The sequence below is a fragment of the Pelobates fuscus genome, chromosome 12 (genome assembly GCF_036172605.1).
Source record: "Pelobates fuscus isolate aPelFus1 chromosome 12, aPelFus1.pri, whole genome shotgun sequence".
Classification (NCBI taxonomy): Eukaryota; Metazoa; Chordata; class Amphibia; order Anura; family Pelobatidae; genus Pelobates; species Pelobates fuscus.
The window spans coordinates 12,118,374-12,137,201 of NC_086328.1; the positions used below are offsets into that span (position 1 = coordinate 12,118,374).

General features: G+C 43.8%; 1 protein-coding gene across 1 annotated transcript in view; it reads left to right on the forward strand.

The window, feature by feature from the left end:
- Positions 1-18,828, forward strand: part of JPH3 (junctophilin 3) — a 102,728-nt gene that overhangs the window by 33,231 nt on the left and 50,669 nt on the right. The window contains exon 2 of the mRNA XM_063438169.1: positions 9,932-10,709. Within this exon, the coding sequence (XP_063294239.1) occupies positions 9,932-10,709 (778 nt within the window). The remainder of the gene's footprint in view (positions 1-9,931; positions 10,710-18,828) is intronic.

Sequence of the window (18,828 nt, forward strand, 5' to 3'; positions counted from 1 at the left end):
GATAATTACTCCGCCATTACATTTTCATTACCAAAAGTTGCGCGTATCTCATTCATGTGAGAACTTGTGTTGTAAAAAATGAACCCAGTATTTTGCTGGCTCTTCGTAGGACGGATGGTCCAATTAATCCATCCTACATCAGTTGTTTTCTCACAGTTACTGTGTCAAGACCGGCGGCAAGTTACGTAAACTATTCTGGAAACAGCGAAAAATCTGACTAGTACATTATAACCTTTATTGATACACTTGCTGAGGCCATAGTAACTCAGAAATGGATTCTTAGTTCATCATTTTCCAAACCAATCCTTCTCTATCTTATATTGTTGAATCATTTCATCATTTTGGATGGTTTGAAAACCTGGATTAGTAGGGGTCCTTTGGTCCTTCCTTAATAGAAGATATGCTTACTTGAAAGCCCATTCTCTTTGTGTTATTTTTATTTCACAATTCCGCCCTACGCGTCTAAAAGGATGGTCTAAACATCCAGAACTACGTCAGCCCATTGTAGTGGTTATAGTAAGACTGTAGGTGGTGTACCCTTAACTTGTTTTTTTTTTTTTTTTTTTTTTTTATAGTTTTGACCCAAACTGTGTTTTTCTAAGACCTGGCTCCTCTGCGGCAGCTCGAAAAATGTTGCAGTCAACTTTGAATGCTACTAATAGGATGTGAGCTCTGAACTATTCTGTCCGCAGAGCTTTCAGTCGTTCATTACCATCTAAAACTGAACTGGCTAATGGAGAAACAAACCTGTGTATTAGACAAAATGGAGTCGAGGCGCTGTGCTTTAGGTGGTTGGAGAACCCTGGATCATTTCTGACCTCTCAAACTGGCTGTGATCAGTAAACTGTGGTTATTATTGGGGATACACCGATTATCAGACGATTATTAGGGAAGATATTCAGTACTTTACTGATAATCGGTACGGGCCTTGTAATTTACTGATAATATAGATAGCTTACCTCTTCCACACTGTCTACTGCATGCGGAAACTCTAGCTGCCAACAAATGAAACGCCACATTGTGACCTCATGTCAACCCTCCCTGTGAGTCACCATATGCGGAGCTCAGCTGAACGCAGGGACATGACACACTCAATAATCTACTGTAATGTACTGGGCTGGCTGGCAGTGTGATAGGAGTGTCATTGCTTTCAGCAATCACACTCCTATCAGTAACAGCACTGTGCATGCTGGGATCTTACTAATCCCAGCACCGGCTACCTGAGAGTGATAGGAGTAACTGCTGTCACAAATCACACTCCTATCAGTACCAACACTGTTGGGACCAATGCTGGGATCTCACTACCTGAGAGTGATAGGAGTGTGACTGCTGTCAGAAATCACACTCCTATCAGTAACAGCACTGTGCATGCTGGGATCTCACTACCTGAGAGTGATAGGAGTGTGAATGCTGTGAGAAATCACACTCATATCAGTAACAGCACTGTGCATGCTGGGATCTCACTACCTGAGAGTGATAGGAGTGTGAATGCTGTCAGAAATCACACTCCTATCAGTAACAGCACACTGTGCATGCTGGGATCTCACTACCTGAGAGTGATAGGAGTGTGAATGCCTTCAGCATGTTCAGTTAATGCCAGATTTATGTAGAAATTGTTTCTTTTTCAAAACCTAAAACGTAGAGAATATCATCATTAGTTAATGGCAATCAAAGGCGACCGATAATCGATATCTGCAATAATCGGAAATCCTATATCCGTTGATCCCTCCTTGTTATTAAATGGATTGTGTCATTCCTTGGTCAATCCGCCATAATACAGACTTGGTGCATTTTTTAGTGTTCTTAAAATACTTTTCACTTTGTGTTTTTATTGCTGTGATTCACTAAGAGGATTATTTACTAAAGGGAGAATTAAAAGTGAATTTTAAACGTAAGACCAAAGTAGTCGAGCTGACAGCATAGCTGACTTTTTTCCACTTCAGTTGTTTTGCCCTTAAATTCTCACTATAGTAAACATCCCTGATGGACACCAATAATATGGAGCTCCTATAAATGAGACATAGGGATAGAAAAAGTGAGACAGGGATTTGTTGCTACTCTCCCTATAATATTTTAAGAGGTATTCAATTAGCATTTTGGGATAGTACTGGTAAAAGTACTTTGATCTTTAGTTGGTCTGAAAAATCAATGCTTTGGGAATAAAGGAGTTAATTAAACCTGTACAACTACTGCTAAAACAAGCAACCTAGACCCAAATTTAGCTTCCAGAAAGAATCTATAAAAGGGCATTTGGAAGGAAACAGCCAGTGAACTAATTTCCTCATCGAATTCTGAGAGTGTGCGCTAAAAGTGCCAACTGTGTCAGTGGGAGACCTTTGATGTTTTCAAGTTCACACAAATACGATGGTTATGGTGCTTTGTGCTAGGAGAGGGTCTTTATTCGGCTTGGATTTGGCCAATGCTGTTCTCTGCTTGGCACCTTAGACATCAGCCGGATCTCCGTAAAGAATACACTAAAAGGAAGTTAAGAGCTCAAAAATAGGCTTCTCAAAAACTCTGAGGTAATGTCATTATAAAAGCCAACGTCTAACTGTACCAAGGCCCTCATTAAGAACATTTAGAGGCAGTACGTAATTAAAGGGATACTCTAAGCCTCAAAACAACATTAGGTTAATGAAGGAGTATTGGGTTTATGGGGTTTATTAAAGGGTTACTCCAACCATCATGACCACTCCTGATTTTTGAAGTGGCCATGGTTGTAGGAGTCTGGATGTGCAGGCTGTCAGCTTCAAACACTGCAAATGCAGAGATATGTTTAATTGTGTGCTTGGGGCATGTTACACCCCCACCACACGTGATTTATGCAGCGCATAACTCTGTTCCCGGATTCCTAATGTCAGTTCTGTGTATAAACTACGCTTGTGATCAACGCACACTGCATGCTGGTTTCAGACATAACCAGGCCTGGACTGGCCATCGGGCATACCGGGCAAATGCCTGGTGGGCCGCGATGCAGTGGCGGATCCAGGGGGGGGGGGCAACGGGGCATTTGCCCCCCCCGAGATTCTCCCCTGCCGGCTAATGCAGGGCTGACATTGCCCAAGTGCCAGCCCTGCAATGTGCCTGCGGACCGGGGAGGGAGATCAGTGATCTCCCTCCCCGGTCCGCAGGCACATTACTGACAGCCGACCGGCAGGGGAGGGAGAGAGGACCCGGGAGCTGTTACCAGCAGCTCCTCCGGGTCCTCCTCTCGCGAGATTTGGAGCGTTGCCGCGGTAACCACGGCAACGTTCCAAATCTCGCGAGAGTGAACTCTAGCCCTGGAGCGCGGGCTAGAGTTCAGTCCTACCACTGGGACCACCAATGAACCCCACTGGACCACCAGGGAAAGAAAGATGTCCCCCCTCCTCCCAGTAAAGGTAAGAAGGGAGGGGGGACATAACATTTATTTAATTAAATAAATTAAAAAAAACACACACACATTAAAAAAAAATCCTTATCACACACACACACATTGCCCCTGCCCCCCATAAACACACACATTGCCCCTGCCCCCCATACACACACACATTGCCCCTGCCCCCCATACACACACACACACACACACACACATTGCCCCTGCCCCCCATACACACACACATTGCCCCTGCCCCCCATACACACACACATTGCCCCTGCCCCCATACACACACACACACATTGCCCCTGCCCCCCATACACACACTGCCCCCCATACACACACACATTGCCCCTGCCCCCCATACACACACACACACATTGCCCCTGCCCCCCATACACACACTGCCCCCCATACACACACACATTGCCCCTGCCCCCCATACACACATTGCCCCTACCCCCCATACACACACATTGCCCCTGCCCCCCATACACACACATTGCCCCTGCCCCCGATACACACACATTGCCCCTGCCCCCGATATACACACACATTGCCCCTGCCCCCCATACACACACACATTGCCCCTGCCCCCATACACACAAACATTGCCCCTGCCCCCCATACACACACATTGCCCCTGCCCCCCATACACACACACATTGCCCCCCCACACACACACATTGCCCCTGCCCCCCATACACACACACATTGCCCCTGCCCCCCATACACACACACACATTGCCCCTGCCCCCCATACACACACACACACATTGCCCCTGCCCCCCATACACACACATTGCCCCTGCCCCCCATACACACACACACACACACACACACATTGCCCCTGCCCCCCATACACACACACATTGCCCCTGCCCCCCATACACACACACATTGCCCCCGCCCCCCATACACACACACACATTGCCCCTGCCCCCCATACACACACACACATTGCCCCTGCCCCCCATACACACACACACATTGCCCCTGCCCCCCATACACACACACACACATTGCCCCTGCCCCCCATACACACACACACACACACATTGCCCCTGCCCCCCATACATACACACATTGCCCCTGCCCCCCATATACACACACACACACACATTGCCCCTGCCCCCCATACATACACACATTGCCCCTGCCCCCCATATACACACACATTGCCCCTGCCCCCATATACACACATTGCCCCTGTCCCCCATAAACACATTGCCCCCATATACACATACACTGCCCCCCATACACACACTGCCCCCATAAACACATTGCCCCCACACACATACATTGCCCCACACATACACTGCAATACACACACACACTGTAACTGTCACACACACATACTGATCCACACACACACTGCACCCCTGACATATACTGCCGCCCTCACGTACACACTGCAACCTTCACACACACACACTGCTAATACACTGTCCCCCTCACACACACACACACACACACATTGCACCACTCACACATTCCACTGCTCCTCTGCCCTACTACAGCCCCATTTCCCAGAGGACCTCAGGTAAGTTGTCAAACAGTTCTTAAACAGTTTGACTACTTACTCTGGGAGGGGGTCTTGGCATTATTGGCACTATAACCACTACACTGAGCTGTAGTGGTTATTGTGTCTGGATTATTTATTTAAATAATCTACAAGTGCCCCTCCCGAGATCAGGCTCTGGATCCGCCACTGCCGCGATGGCCATGGGCCGAGGCCGACAGGGGAGATCAGTGAATCTCCCCTGCTGGCCCATGCAGAGCCAGCACTATCGGAGCATTAGCCCTGCTGTGTGTCTTCATGGGCCGATAGGGAGACAAACTATCTCCCCACCGGCCCACAGACACTGAGACGTGGCCTCCGGCGGGGGAAGGAGGCAGAGGGGACCCTGGGAAGCTCTATCCTGCAGCTCCGCCGGGTTCCTCTCACAAAATCAGAGTGTTGACAATGGCAATACTCCAATCTCGCGAGAGTGAACTCTACCCCAGGAACTGCAGGGTAGAGTTCACTACTCACCAGACCACCAGGGCTGGCAACAAGTTCCCCCTCCCAGACAAAGGTAAGAAGACATAAATATAATAATATTTTTTTTTAAATAATAAAAAAATACACATACATATTTTTTATTGTTACCCCACAGCACTACCCCAAACATCACACTACACCCCAAACACCACACTGCACCCATCACCTGCACACACTACACCCCAAACATCACACTACACCCCATTACACCACTCACATGCACGCACTAGACCCCAAACTTCACACTACATTGCAACCCAAACACACACACACACACACACACACTGCACCCCAAACACACACTGCACCCCCCACAAACACACTGCACCCCTCAAACACACACCCTGCACCCTTCACACATACCGTGCACCCCTTACACACATTACATTCTAGACACACACACTACATCCCTTATACACACACCCTAGATCCCATATATAACTATGGATCCTCTACACACATACACACTAGAATCCCTATACACACTCTGAATTCTCTACCTACACACATACACACTAAATCTCCTATGCACAATCTGGGTTCTCTACACACACTAGATCCCCTAGGCACACAATAGATCCCCTATAGGTACACAATGCACCACCTACATACACTACATTAATGGCATGCACACTCTGGTTCCCCTATGAACACACTAGATCCCCTGTAAGCAAACACACACTACTTTCCCCAAACACACACACTTTACAACCCCTACACACACTACATCATCTATACACACATACACTTAAGCCCCTATGCACGCACTCGCTACATCACCTATACTCACACTCTCTACAGCCCCTAGCCATGAATCTTACACAACAAAAACAACACAACACAACAGAAACCGACATTTACACAAAACCCCACACCACAATGAACTAACTCTCCACACACTCAATCCCACAAGCAGGCTCTAAACACACGTACAATACGCTTTCCTTACACTTTTGTTCTTTGGTATCCCACTTAGTGACACTGGAGATATGTCACAAGCAAACACAGCGCAAGTATCTTAAGAAATTTGCTTGCGCTGCATAGAACAAATACAGGGCATTTTTCTCATGCAAGAGCTCTTCAGCGGGGCTCTGCGCATTGAACCAACATGCTCACTTTAGTGATGACAAAACATCCCCCGTCTCTAGCCCGCCCCCTTATCAGTGGGCGTCTGTGATTCAAAAATGCCCGGGTCGAATTTTTTCCTCAGTCCGGCCCTGGACATAACTACTTCTACCTTGCAGGCACAGCCTCCCTCCCACACAGAGGGAAACACTCCCTACTCCCAATCCCATTCGCAATTGTTTTTTTAAGTCTCCACCCTGCCTGCCTCCCTCCATATCGCCCTCTATTGGTGTGCTCAGAGAGTGCATATGCGCTCTAAGCCTGTCAAAACCTCCAATCAAAGGCTTCTCTATGGGATCAGACGGGAGTGCGCAGAGTAATAGACACTGCTTGGCTCCTTTGGCCAGAATTTAGCACTTGGTTTTCATTCACTTCAAATCTGAGTAATAAACCGGTCCAGTCTGAACAGAGAATTTAGTCTAAAATAGCAACGCTGCGACCAACGCGGAGTTAAATCATTCTTTATCGTCTATTTTAGTTGGTTTTGCGAACACCTTCGAGTTTGGTGAATAAAGCCCATTGCTAAATGAAATATTCTAGCACCTTTGTAATGCAGGGCAGGATACACTCCAGCATCCAGTGATAGAATGAAGCAGGGAACATAAATGTAAACTGCGCTGGACGTTTAGGGTTAGAGAGGGTTAACTCCCTAACTTAACACAAATCTATTCTAAAAGTTATGGAAGGCTGGTGTGTTTTTATGAATGGAGCAATGCTACCTGCATTTACTAGGAGCTTTTAAAACATTAACCCTTCAGAGTTTGGGAAACCACTCGTTATGATCAGTTTGGTCTTGGAGGGTTAAGCAAAGTGAAATGAATCAGACCCGTATTTAATTTCTATCCTAAATACTTTTAAAAAAATTTCAAAAATCCACTAAGTTTTAAATATTCCTTGACCGTTTCAATTAACCAAAACATTTCAACCTCTCACACTCTGTGTGTCCTGTGAATGTTAACTCCCAAACCACAAACTCCAATCAGAAAATGATTTATGAATGTGATAGACACTAAGAGTTTATTCATGGACTCCGAATTGTAGTGAAATTAAAGCCCTATTGCAAAATCTTAGGCAAAAATAGCTGTTTTGGAAAAAATCTTCAGTTCTGCTGTAGTCACAGCTTGATTATTTCTGTCTACAGTTTCCAATTTAGTTTTCAGTTCATCACGATTGTTAGCGAGTAAATTGTGTGCATCATATATTCACAGACTAAACAAATATAGTACTAGCCATGCATATCGGATTAAACCCCAGCATCCCCTAGTTACAATGTCCACTATATTGCAATAACAACGGTCACATGGCCATAGCTAAGAGCAGGTTTAACCACATGGTTACCTTAGGCAGCCGCCTAGTGACCCAGGTGGTTAACAGGGGTACGGAACCAAGCATTTGCGTATTCACTGCCCCTAGGTAAAGAATGAAAGGGGGCCCCAAACTGGTAAACTTCCTAGGGCCCTGTGGGATCTCAATCCATCTCTGCCGCCGCTATAGACAGACAGGCAGCGAGTGCCTACGGATTGTTTGCTCTGTGCCCTGTTCCTGTTGAAGTTGCTGATGTGCTGTACAAGTGATGTTGTTATAGTGCTATTATTTGATATTTCAGGATTCTGATTCATTCAGATAACAGATAATTAGATAATCGGTAATCAGGAAAATATGGAGAAAGGGACGTGTGATTTATTCCACTTTATTGTATTTCTACACCTGGGAAATCCATGGTTAAACCATGTCGGTGCCTTTATAACGCAGTAAGAATGTTATCGGGCCTGGGCTACAACGCACTCACACCATCTTTCGTATACACTGTATGTTTTCTTCCCTCTGTACGGCTTTGAAATAAATGTCTGAACCTTCCCAGGGGTATATCTTTGTCTGAGACTGTAATACGCATTACATGCTACACAGAGCTGTTTATTTTTTTCTTTCTTTCTTTCTTTAATTGTCTTTAAAAGGTCATTTCGTTTTATTCCTCCTCTGTTAGGTTTGGTTTTCTTTGTGCTTCTTTTTTATTTTTTTGCTTGTTTTGTTTTAATCCCTCTCTGTCTGCAGTGATTCACTGCATATTACATGATTTGCCTTGTGGTTTGGAAGGTGGTGATTGTAACTGTATCACAGCCTTTCAGTGCACAGGGGGAATGCAAAATCCCCAAATATTTCTCGATCTTCTTGAACCTTCTCCCGGATTCCCAAAACAATACTTAGCCCTGTGTGCTTGTGCTGAAAACTCTTCAGGGGCTGCCTACAAGTCGTTGATTCCAGTCTACTGTTGATTCTGCCATTTAAGCAGGCTATTCCACCCCCCACCCCCCCATTTATCAATAGGGTCCCAACTTTGACTGTGGATGGGAGTGTTTTATATACGTGTGATTGTGTTAAAGATAGACCCGACACAAGACGTAGAGCCCAAGATCAAAGACAATAATGTTATGATAGACTTACTGCCTTGGTTCAAAATTCTCTCCAGAAAACATGAGATTCATGGTTGGAATATGACTCCAATTAACAGACTGCGGAGTCTACAACAACTGCCTAAATACTAATCCACAGACAGTGGGTAACAATCCCTCTGGAACCGACACAAAATGTTTCTGGTAGAGTTAGTCAAATCTTTGTCTCCCCAAAAATATCTATCTCGTTTTTTGTTTTGTTTTAACTTTCTTTGTTTGTATACTGTTTCTCTAAACGCAGTCTTCAATATTTATATTAACATAGCGCATTTATAACAGGGACATATATTTGTTTGTATAATGTGACTTTTCACAAAGCACCGGTATATTAATTATTTTTTTTTTTAAAAAACATCAAATAAATCTCTTAAAGTATATCCGCAATTGGAACTGGTGTGACCTGTTCAGAGACAGTATTTACCCAGCCACAAGTCCCAGTCGGGCTGGTGCCACATCTGCTGTTTATTCGCAGTGCTTTTATACCTGTCATTTCAGAACACATTAAGCTTTTCTGTTTTGCTGTCAAGCAGTCATCTGGAAATTAGTCAGGTCCTAAGCCGTCAGTGCTGTGTCTTTACTGATTGGTCCCCGAGAGCAAATTTGCTTTTTAGCATCTTTGTTAATCTGTTCAATTCATGTTACTTGAGCAGTGCTAAGAGGACCCCTCGGAGGGCACCAATCTGACGCCCACTACTCCTCTGATCACGTTTATTTTTACAGGTGTAATAGTAGATGAGCCTAAAAACCAATTTAGGGCAAAGTTGTAAAATAGAGCAATCTGCAGCAATGTTCTATTGGTTTCCATGGTTACTGCTTCATATTTAGATGTTTGCCCCAGAACTGCTCTTTAGACAGCTCCCGCTGAATTCCAGATACTAGTAATAATTTATTGACTTGATGTTTTCCACAAACATCCCATGTTTCCTTATCATTGTCTGTATTTGTCTTCCGCAGGTACCTACCAAGGTCAGTGGGCTGGTGGGATCCGTCAGGGATATGGAGTGCGTCAGAGCGTCCCTTATATAATGGCTGCAGTTATCCGGTCCCCTCTCAGGACCTCTATAAACTCGCTCCGTAGTGAGCATACAAATGGTACGGCTCTGCACCACGATTCTTCCTGTGCCACATCTGGTAGCCCTGCTGTGTCTAGAGGTGGATTTGTGTTAATGGCCCACAGCGATGCAGAGATTCTAAAGAATAAGAAAAAGGGAATCTTTAGGAGATCTATTCTGAGTGGACTAAAACTGCGTAAATCTGAGTCCAAGAGCTCGTTGGCTAGCCAGCGGAGCAAGCAGAGCTCTTTTCGCAGTGAGGCTGGGATGAGCACTGTTAGCTCCACTGCAAGTGACATTAACTCCACCATCAGCTTGGGTGAGGGCGAGACGGAGCTCTCGGTCATTGAGGACGACATTGATGGCACCACCACAGAAGTCTACTTGGGTGAATGGAAGCATGACAAACGCTCTGGTTTTGGCGTGAGCCAACGTTCGGACGGTCTGAAATACGAGGGAGAGTGGGCCAACAATAAACGCCATGGTTACGGTTGCATGACATTCCCTGATGGGACCAAAGAGGAGGGGAAGTACAAGCAGAATGTCCTAGTTAGCGGGAAGAGGAAGAATCTGATCCCACTACGAGCCAGCAAGATCCGGGAAAAAGTGGATAGGGCCGTCGAAGCAGCTGAGAGAGCGAGCAACATTGCCAAGCAGAAAGCAGAGATCGCAGCTTCACGGTGAGTGAGACCTAATATGTCTTGTTTATAACAAGCAATTCATCTGTTGTTGGGTTACAGCTCCCATGATGCTTTGCAACTAGGCTCCAAGAAAAAATTATGGCTAAACTCCCTGGGCCATGTAGTTGGCAACAGCTGGAGGGATGGTATACACTGCCACAAATAATTAATATATAATGCATAGAATCCATTGCGTGGCTGACTGTTAAGTCTATTGTGATAATACAAACTCAGCTGAATGGCTGGTGAGAATGTAACCAGCGTTGGATATGGTTGGAGACATTCATTGTGTTTGGGTTGTGTTATCATTAGAGAGTATACAAGATTTTGTACATTGCCTGTCTTCGCTTTTGAAAGAAATTCTTTTACTAATTGAGTAATGAACTCTTTGCAAACCTGTACTGGTTAATGTCAGGAATTAATTGGAAAGTTGTTTGGATGGGCACAAATATAAATGGAAAGGAAGGTTGGATACGACCTTTGAATGGATGGAGGAATTTAGCACCTTTTTTTCTTTTGCTAATTTCTAAATAATGACCATTAGCCCATCGATTGCCAGTAGGTAGATTAGTGAAAGCTACTTGTACCTTAATTTATTTTAAATTAATTTCCTAGTTGGATAAATGAATATTAGCAGGTGATGAGGTTTTCTTAAAATGTTCTGGTTAAGCCGCACTCCTAAAACAAGTGTCTATCTTTGTCTTTTTGAAATATTGGGAGGTATGGACTTAATAAGAGAGGTGACTGGCTGGTTAGACACAACTAGTATATAGTAACACGCGACTGGTATAAAACAACACGAGATGACTGGCTGATGGTTACACGCAGCTGGTACATAGTAACACGCGACTGGTATAAAACAACACGAGGTGACTGGCTGATGGTTACACACAGCTGGTATATAGTAACACGCGACTGGTATAAAACAACACAAGGTGACTGGCTGATGGTTACACACAGCTGGTATATAGTAACACGCGATTGGTATAAAACAACACAAGGTGACTGGCTGGTTAGACACAACTGGTATATAGTAACAAGCGATTGGTATAAAACAACATGAGGTGACTGGCTGATGGTTACACAAAGCTGGGATATAGTAACACGAGACTTGTATAAAACACAAGGTGACTGGCTAATGGTTACACACAGCTGATATATAGTAACACGCGACTGGTATAAAACAACACGAGGTGACTGGCTGATGGTTACACACAGCTGATATATAGTAACACACGACTGGTATAAAACAACACAAGGTGACTGGCTGATGGTTACACACAGCTGGTATATAGTAACACACGACTTGTATAAAACAACACAAGGTGACTGGCTGGTTAGACACAACTGGTATATAGTAACATGCGACTGGTATAAAACAACACGAGGTGACTGGCTGATGGTTACACAAAGCTGGTATATAGTAACACGAGACTTGTATAAAACACGAGGTGACTGGCTAATGGTTACACACAGCTGGTATATAGTAACACGTGACTGGTATAAAACAACACAAGGTGACTGGCTGGTTAGACACAACTGGTATATAGTAACATATGACTGGTATAAAACAACACGAGGTGACTGGCTGGTTAGACACAACTGGTATATAGTAACAAGCGATTGGTATAAAACAACACTAGATGACTAGCTGGTTAGACACAACTGGTATATAATAACACATGACTGGTATAAAACAACACGAGGTGACTGGCTGGTGGTTACACAAAGCTGGTAAATAGTAACACGCGACTGGTATAAAACAACACAGGGTGACTGGCTGATGGTTACACACAGCTGGTATATAGTAACACGAGACTTGTATAAAACAACACGAGGTGACTGGCTGATGGTTACACACAGCTGGTATATAGTAACACGCGATTGGTATAAAACAACACGAGGTGACTGGCTGGTTAGACACAACTAGTATATAATAACACATGACTGGTATAAAACAACACGAGGTGACTGGCTGGTGGTTACACAAAGCTGGTAAATAGTAACACGCGACTGGTATAAAACAACACAGGGTGACTGGCTGATGGTTACACACAGCTGGTATATAGTAACACGCGACTGGTATAAAACAACACAGGGTGACTGGCTGATGGTTACACACAGCTGGTATATAGTAACACATGACTGGTATAAAACAACACAAGGTGACTGGCTGGTTAGACACAGCTGGTATATAGTAACAAGCGATTGGTATAAAACAACATGAGGTGACTGGCTGATGGTTACACAAAGCTGGTATATAGTAACACGCGACTGGTATAAAACAACACAAGGTGACTGGCTGGTTAGACACAGCTGGTATATAGTAACACGCAGATACCATTCCCTTGGCCAGATTTGCCCATAGGCATGCATTTCTTTCCTTTTACAACAATTTGATATACGTTCCATTGTGTTATCTAGTAATCTATTTATTTCTTTTTATATGTGGAAAGAGAGAGGGGGACAGAATAACTTCCTTGATGTCTTGTCTGTTCTCCAAATTCTATATACGCATTGGAGAACAGGATGGGTGTATAGTCTGCTCCTCTGGTCAAGCCCTCACAGCTTATAGACTCCTTGCTCTGCAATTATTATAAATCTGTTTCTGGACTGGAGTGCTTTTTGTAACCTTTGCTTTCTGTGGAGGCACTGTTATTATTGCCCATCAATGGCTTACATTGGCATTTTCCCTGGTACCCACCCAGCATAGAGAGAAATTTGCATTGTAAGCAGTTTGCCATAACTATTATACCCCATTGTGTCAATGTTTGAGGTTTATCCACAAATTGGGAACCATGGCAGAGTTGTCAATTTTCAACTTATCCCTGATCCCTAAATATATCTCCCCTTAAAAGTGGTTAAATATTACCTTTATTCCAGAGCTGCACTGGTCTGCCGGCGCTTGCCCCACCCCCCCGATCCCCCAACTTGGCTGATGTCATCAAAATTGATGATCTCAGCCAATCCAATGCTTTCCTATAGAAAAACATCGGATTGGCTAAGATTGTCAGTTCTGATCATCTCAGCCAATGGGGTGCGGGGCAGAGCCAAACGCCGCCCTGGCCAATCCACATCCCCTCATAGAGATGCATTGAATCAATGCATCTCTATGGGGAAAATTCAGTGTCTCCATGCAGAGGATGGAGTAATTAAGCGTACATTAAGCTGTAGTTGTTATGGTGACTACAGTGTCCCTTTAAGTATTTGTAATTTTCTGTACTGAGACGTTTCCTTTTTTTCTCCATTATATATTTTAGATAGTTTTTTTTCTCCATTTTTTTTAATGACTGCCCCTTTAAATAACCAGTATCACTTGTTAACCTTTAGGGTGGTCCACGGTGCACTGCCTGCTAATATTCAATGCACTTTTTACCAATCAACTTGAAGCAGGGAATCCCTTCACTTGACCTATTTCCCCTCTTCTTAATCCATTCAAGCCTATTCTGTGGGCCACACATGCCTGCCCTCGTGATTCACCTTGCTGCACATACTGTGTCAGCTCTCAGAATTCACCGAGCCTCTGATATCTGCAGTCTCTGTCTGCATATTGTCATTCCAGGGGAACCCACTCTGTTCCACCCACCTGTGTGTGCGTTGGAAGGGTTTTCCGTGCGATGAGAACGCGAAGTGAATCATCAACAGGTTTGTATTAATCGACCTGTCCTCACTGCTCGTGATTGCAGAGAAACCAACGAGTTACTAGCAGGATTGGCCACAAATCTCATGCACTCAGAGTGCGAGCCGATTGAGATTCACCTCATTCTCACACGATGATCTGTCACCAGCAGGGAAATGTTAAATCCTGTACAAAGCGTTTATATAGCGTTTACATAGCATTTAATGAACGCACTGCTGGCTGTGGACGTTATCTTAAACCGCCCCATGTTCTTTTCTGTATTACATTCACCACAACATACCTAGAAAATCATAAAAACACAGAGCGTGTAGCTGATAACAAGCAGCAGCCCTGTGTGATCTGAATATTTGCTATCCAAGAGACATGACTTTTATTCGTATTCTTTTATGGAATCGACTATGGTTTTATTTTATTTTGGATGTCATGCTTCTACAAAACATCAGATTGGTGGAGCGCAGCAATTGCTGTACATATGTGCTCAATGTTTCTCTACGGGACCCATTGGATTGGGCTGAGATCGTCTGTATTGATGATTTCACAGAATTTAGAGTGGCTGCTGTGAGGAGTCTGTTCCAGTGCAAGTATAATAGTTTTTTTTTTTCTTTTTGTTTTTTTTTTAAATAACTTTAATAAAAATAATGTAAACCGCAATTGTCTAGCCTGTAATAATGTATTTATTTTTAAAGTTAGTGTGTTCCTTTAATCCATTATTTACAGAGAGTATAATTGCATGTGGCCATGGTGGTTGGAATTACAGGTTCAGGATTAGCAGAGAACTCGCTAGGGTGAATTTTATGCCATTGTCTTCGTTCATACAGACCTTGCACCATTCTTGTAGCCTTTTTTTACGTGTCATTAAATCGGCTCTGCAGAATCTGCAAAGACCCCAGATGGTGACTGCTCCACTTGCTGTGCAGTGTCCCTTAGGTGCAGGGGTAGGTAGTCTTTACTGATCTGAACCGGTCCCTCAAGGGAGCCACCAACTTCTTCCGCAATGTCCTCCTCAGCTTCTAATGCTTTATCCACCAGGAGCAGACATCGGTGCTGTAATCTCATGCGTGTGCGAGAGTATCACACTGTGAGAGGCCTAATATAATCTCCCATTATAACTTGCATAGAATTTACAAGAGAGTCCATAAAACGACATCAGCACTTCGGTCTAAACACCAATAAGGGCGATCCATTTGTATTTCTTTTTTTCTTTTTGAATGAACATCTGTTTACTGTGACTTTTCAGTAAATAAAATATAAGCTGAATTATTACAAAAGAATAATAAAATACATAACAAAAGTTAACTACAGACGATTCCATATGGACATTGTGGTGTTCGTGTGTTTCTTTAAGGTGGACTTTTCAGATAGTGTGTACGTGTATTTGTTGTGCTATAGGATTTTAACAAGGAATCGTTGGTTAAAGCTACTTGCACAGATAGAGAGGTCCTCTAATGAGTGGCGATGTCCAGGAATGAGTTGTAGGAACTCCCTGAATTCACTGAACAGTAAAGGATTGGAGGAAAAAGACCAGAGCACTGAATGCGACAAAAGATCTGGGAGAGAACATATATTAAAAACTGTAATAGAATGAGAGCTATGCGAATTAGATAGCATCATTAGTGTATCAAAATCACAGTTGAAAGCCAAAGTGTACCACACACACCCACAAAATGAATAATCTTGAGACTAAAAGGAATTTGAATAACAAACATCCAATGCTACTTCAAAATATACTACACATTACTTTAGGCGTGAGATGGATTTTAAATATGTGCCTTGCCCTGGGCGCTGGTACCCCACGTTATGCCACTGGTCTCAGGAGTAACTGGGTGCTGTCTTACTTCCAGGGCTTGAATTGTATTGCAGCGGTGTAATCCTGAACCTGGGGCACCCGACACTGCTGCCCCCTCTCCATCAAACTTTCTGTCCCAATCTCTTTATTCTCCGCCACCCACACCTTCTTTCCTCCATATTCTCCCCCTCTCTCTATATTCCCACCCACCCCACCTTCTGTCCTTCTTTCCACGTTCTCTCCCCCCATCCCCCACCTTCTGTCTTTCTATTTAAGTTCTCTCCCTGTCACTCCCTTTCACCAGTCCCATATTCATCCCATACCTTCTGTTTGATTGCATGGCTGAGCGGCATGGGACTAACTGCCCCGATTGTGATGTGTGCTGAGGACAGATTGGTGCTGGGAGCAGTGAGGAAGGTTTGGAGATAGAACACATTCCAGCTCTCTGTCAGTCTCTCTGCAGGGGTGGTCCACACATTGGAGATCAAAGGACCTTCATGTTGGACCATGCATTATGGTGTGCCTGGGTGTACCTGTTATACCCCAGTGCGTACCCCAGTGTTTCCCATTCAGCCAGAACTGCAGCTCGGTGTATTAGTTCTAGTGCTGTCTTTGGTTACCGTCCACATTTCCTACACATGAAGGGACAGAGTGCACACACCAAAATAAAGTTTGAAATCTTACCAGGCTACTTTAATGAAACTTCTCCTAACCAATAAATAAGGGAATTTAGTCACACAAGTTCATACCCTGTTTAATCCCAAACTGCATCTTGGTGTGTGCATTGTTCACTTAGTGATTATTTGGAAGTATTTGAGATGTACAGCAGCACTATTAAGAAAAGCATGTTCTCTTTTTACAAGACCAAGGGCCCCTGTCCTAGGCTCCCTCCCCTTTTGGTTCTATCCTCCAGGACCGAGACTTCCTATCTCCCGCAAGACTGGTAGGGTAACATTAAAGGGTTACTCCAAGCACCATGACCAGGTCAGTGATTTGAAGTGGTCATGGTGCCCGGAGTCTCTATGTCTCTTGTGGCGCGATGGTTGGGGGCACTGTAGGAACCTATAGTGCCAGGAAAACGGCGTTGTTTTCCTGGCACTATAGAATCCCTTTAACTGCATTCTTAGGTTGATCTTATGTCTATGATTTTTTTGATGCTCCTATTATGTTCACTCTGGTTGATGTACATTGATTATCGCTGCAACATGAGTCAAAGGCACTCTTTTATAAAAAAAGTAAAAAAAATAAATAATAATTTTTTAATGCGAATAAATAAATAAATGCATGATCTGGGTGTCCCCTCCTGCCCCCCCAATTTTGAGGTTCCCTATTTTCTGTGAAACTGGTTTGGAGCAGCTGGATACAACCAGGATATCTCCCCAGCACCCCTTTTCTGGCCCTTGCAAGCACTTTCCGAAATGGGAACGAACGCCTGCTTTATCGGTCCAAAGCTTCCATACATTTATTTTTAAATCCAGATTTATTCAAATTTTTGAGAACATACATCAGGAGGCCACACAGAATCAGAAAGATAGAACACCGTATGAAATCATAATGAGCCAGGTTTATCTCCCAGTCAAGGTAATGTAATGCTAATTTTCAACCATGAGAATGGGACCTGTAGAGGCTTCCTCTAATGTTTACTGAAAAAAAGATGAGCTTCAGTAGGACGTTTATCTTATTATGGTCTCCTAGGCGAGCGCTAAACTCATAAACATGGGACAAAGATGGATGGGGGACCGGTGTTCAGTAATATTGTATAAATAAAACAAGATGCAGAAGGATGAGAGTAGCGAGGGTGGCAGGAGAGACAGAAGAGGGAGCAGTGACTCTGGGTACGAGAAGAGGGATGAAGAGCAGCGAAAATAATCGAAGCGAAGGCAACGTGACTTCCGAATGTGCGAGGGAGGTCACTGGAGCTTCCAAACCTTAACCATAATGATGGATTGGGAGTACGGGGGGTGGGGTTCTCAAAATCGAAAGCGAAAAATATATGAAATGATGAAAATCTATTGGTATTTTATAAATTAAAAAAAAAAACATTACAAATCAATTGCCACGGCTGTAGTGAAGATATCTAATGCCCTGTCCTGGGATCTATACAGGGTTTTAAATTTGCTGCAACATATTAAGCATTCCCAAAATTGCAGGCTCTGGTACTTGGCAGACACTATTTATTGTTTATACCTTTTAAATTATGGTTTTTATGTTTGCTTAGATAGCATCAGTCAGTAATTTGTCATTAATATTTATTACACACTGTCCAAATCTCCTTTTGGCATTTGAATAGTTAATAGTGGCTGATCACTCCTAGATTACAGAACATCATCTGTAAAGAGACCGTATTCTGTCATGCTTTGAGGCTGGTATCCTGTAACACAGCTCTGCCAAGGGAGGTGAGGTCATGTTGTATTCGGCTAGGCTGCTGCTGTGTAACGCTGGCATGACATCTACTATTAATCTTTGGGTTTGTGCCACTACCCAAAGGCCACACAGCTGTGATTGCAGTGTAACGCTGGCATGACATCCTACTATTTAATCTTTGGGTTTGTGCCACTACCCATAAGGCCACACAGTAAGACCAATGCTATGACCAATAATCGTAGTCTAAACAAACAATAAAGAAGCTAATTAAAACCAATGTAGCTTAGTACAAGGGTCAGTCAAATGGTAAAAGATGAGATAAGGGCATT